Source organism: Grammomys surdaster, unplaced genomic scaffold (assembly GCF_004785775.1).
Source record: "Grammomys surdaster isolate TR1022 unplaced genomic scaffold, NIH_TR_1.0 271, whole genome shotgun sequence".
Taxonomy (NCBI): domain Eukaryota; kingdom Metazoa; phylum Chordata; class Mammalia; order Rodentia; family Muridae; genus Grammomys; species Grammomys surdaster.
Window position 1 is genome coordinate 12,607,074 of NW_021604712.1, and position 3,583 is coordinate 12,610,656.

Sequence of the window (3,583 nt, forward strand, 5' to 3'; positions counted from 1 at the left end):
GCTTCCTCCTCTATGGCAAGCTGTCTCCAAGACAACGCAGTTGGAGAGCAGCCCTGCTCTTGTGCCTGTCTGTAATCAGCGCCTTGTTTCTCACTATCCTATTCCTCAGCAAATGTTTGGCGGGGGTGCCAGTGTCAGTAATCTTGAATCTGTTTTACATGGGTCTGCAGAACTGCAATCTGCAAAACAGAATTTGCCAAACAGATCCATGCAGAACAGATTCAATATTCTTACAGCAGAAAAACCCTAAACGTTTTAAATAGGTGTGACAGCTCACATCAGCTCTTCATGAAGAATTCTGCTGAAAGCCAGATCAATCACATTAGGGTTATCGTCAGTATCTTCCCACTTTCCATTCTCACTCCAGTGAAAGACGATGGGCACAATAAATATAATGAGTTCCATTTTATAAGCATTTTCATTCCCTGCACCATCAGCTAGGAAATGCCACTAAATGTCGGCAGTTCTGCATGTCAACACACTGGTTATAGCCCTTTTACATTAATATGACTCCCAGTTTACTCTTGAGTATGGTGTGACAGGTATATCCCCCTTATTCATCTTCCCCAGGAAAAAAAAACTAACTTTTACTAAATGACTTCCCCCACAGAGTCTAAAGGATTTCTAATCTCATTAAAGCCTCTTCTCTCTTTCTCCCCAGACCAAAAGCTTCCTAATGAGATATTTTACAGTGATTCTCATCCCATTTTCCCCTCTTCACCGACTGTCCACTGCAACATACTGACTGCTGAGTCGAAAATGTGACTGTGCTGCTGGGGGCAACTTCCTAATCCCAACCCTTCCTCTATTTCATTAGTGTCGTGGCTCTTACTGGTACCCCTGTCAGAATAGTTTTGCTCATCTTCATCCCTCCAGAAAGATGAAATTTCACTTCTTGTTTTTACCCCTCAGCAAGATAATGACTTGATTAGGTCATCAATTCTTTCTGAAATGAGTTTCCTCATTTCAGTTAATTTTCTGTGAAACTCTTGGAATTAATTAGAAAAATCAAACCCTTAATGCATGCAGCAGAGAGGCACGAGTGCCTGTGTTAGTGGCGACCCCGGGGAGCTAGGTGTCAAGACTCCAGTATAAGGTTTTTAGGATAGTTCATTACCGACACTCCTTTTATTTTTTCTTGCTCTGTGCTGATACAGTTATTTCTTACTTTGTATGGCTTTGGGAGGATAAAATAAAAAGAAAATGCACTATAAGGGTTTATTATGTAAAAGTGCCCACCAAAGGCAAAAAAAAAAAAAAAAACAACCAAAAAACAGAAAAAGGGCAGTCCCTCCATAATACCTGTTATTACTCCTATGTTATGTGATAATGACCTTTTTTTTTTTTGTTATTACACCTTTTATGTGACGAATTGCTTGAAGCACCACAGGTTTCTTCTGAGTGGTCTTGTGTCGTGCTTTCCCACTCTGTTAGAAGTATGCTGCGTCTGCTCATGCTGCACACAAGGAGAATCTTTCTCCTTCCCGCACATTCCCATTCCCCTAAATGCCTCCCCCCTAAAGAAATTATTTCACAATATCTTTAATGCTCATTTTAAACTTTATTTATGGTGGGGTTGTACACATGTTTTGTAAAGTGTGCTAAGTGCTTATACTGAAAACAGTCCAGTTCAAATCAGTCCATTCTGCACGGATGCTTCCTGTGTCAGTTGAAGTCATATGGAGAAGGGCCTTGACCTTTCTCTTGGTCAGGTCTGCATTGCTGTTAAGTCCTGCTAACTCTCCAGGGCCTTCTTTGTCGTTACAGATCATCAGTCCCATACAAAGAACAAGATACAGAACACCTCAATGTATTTCACAAGTTTAGCACAGCACATCTCTTGTACAAAAAGCCACAAAAGCAAAAGTACCAACTTGCTTACTTATAAACACACATGCATCAATCTTAAACACTACACAACTGAATACACTGCATTACAAGGTACAAAAGCACTGTATGGGAAACTTAAAAATTATACATGAAATACTGCACTGTGGATCTGGAATACTCTAATGACTCAACCCCACCCTTACACAGCCCTAGTATGGGTCAGAAACTATCAGTGTGCCCCTGGACCTTTTTAGTCCTCAGAGACACTGCTGCGGGGGGCCTGGGCAGCAAGATTAGCCTCTCGCAGAGCTCTGGCCTGCTCCAGAGCCTCTCTGTAGCGGGAAGGCCAAGCCTGGGGATCCTTCTTGAAGACTCTGGCCAGGAACTCCATGATCTGCATCTTGGTGAATTCACGGTTAGCTCTGGACCCCCAGAAGAACTCGTACTCGGGAGGCTCGATGTAGGGCACACGCTGGTACTTCAGGTAATTCTGCTGGACGAACTCCTCGGTGATAATCTTCCTCACGTCTCCAAAGGTGGAGTGCTTCTTCCAGGGCCTCAGCCCCAGGATGCGCAGCACATTCCAGACGGCGCTCTCTCTGGCCCCGCGGCCCTTCACGTAGATGAGGCTCAGGATCATGAGCAGGAGGCCTGTCATGGGCATACGGTTGTTCAGCGCCATCCTGTCTAGCTCTTCTGGGCTGAGTGCTTTGACCAGGGCAAACTCCATGGTGTGGAGATTGGCCAGCCTCAGGTGCAGCCCGAACACTCTGGAGAGGATGACGGTGGTGCGCCTGAGGATGCTTCTGCACCATTTCTTGTAGCTGCCCATGACGTCTTTCACCATGTCTGGAAACCAGAGGACCATCCTCTTCTGGTCCTTCACCAACACGTACCACATGAGCTCGTGCGCCTTCTGCACCACCTGGATGGGGGCTGGCGGTAATGGGATCGGCCGGGGTGGGTGCAGCGGCTGGTGGCCGCGGGCCTCCTCTAACGCCTCCCGCACGATACTAGGGTCAACATCTTCCATCCGTTCGTCGCCCAGAGGGCCTGCAGGAGCGCGCGATGGCACAAGGAGGTTCAGAAAATCAGGAGGAATGACGAACACAGGAACAGCAGCGGCTACCTGCATCTCAGAGTCGGCGGCCTCGGCGGCCTCGGCGGCAAGGTTAGGGTCGCTCAGGTCCTTACTTTGCTCCGACATGTCTGCGTCTTCTGATCAGATCAGGACCGATGCGGCTTGGAGCTCTCGGAGCCGGTACTCCCTCAGCGGAGACTGCCAGAGGAAGTGCGCTTTACTGAGCACTGCGCCTTCCGCAGCAGCTTGCAGGGCGGGGCAGACTTGATATTGCGCATGCGTGTTGGGAAGGCAGACGGGTGGTAGGGCTGGATAGGAGCGATGTAGCAAAGCCCAACCACTGGAGTCTAAGGGAGGGTACCACGTATGAAAAAAATCTCCTGGTCTCCTGTATGAGGCAGAGATGGATGATGGTGGGGAAAGAAACAAGTTGAAGGAGAAAGATATAGCTGAGATGGTGAAGTTAAATTCGGACACACTGAGTTAGTGCAAAATCAAATTAAGTGGAAAAAAGGGAAGACTAATTCTTGAATTTGAGTATTCTACAAAAGAATAAGAGAGGCAGAAATGACCTTTTTTTTTTGAAAGTCGTACCTTATGATGATGTGTTGTCTCAGATTGAAATGTTGAGAAATTATTAATAGAGATAAATCCTTACAAATCGGAGTGCAG

At 46.5% G+C, this 3,583-nt stretch overlaps 1 protein-coding gene across 1 annotated transcript; it reads right to left on the reverse strand.

Annotated features, from left to right (window-relative positions):
- Nucleotides 1–1,541: 1,541 nt before the first annotated feature.
- On the reverse strand, nucleotides 1,542–3,163 carry Ndn (necdin, MAGE family member). The gene has a single exon (XM_028776727.1). The coding sequence runs from the start codon at nucleotides 3,035–3,037 to the stop codon at nucleotides 2,081–2,083; it is 957 nt and encodes a 318-aa protein (XP_028632560.1). The 5' UTR covers nucleotides 3,038–3,163; the 3' UTR covers nucleotides 1,542–2,080.
- Nucleotides 3,164–3,583: the final 420 nt, after the last annotated feature.

What these genes read in the sequence shown, in the direction of transcription:
- Ndn (XM_028776727.1), bottom strand. Translation starts at nt 3,037, where the DNA reads ATGTCGGAGCAAAGTAAGGACCTGAGCGACCCTAACCTTGCCGCCGAG.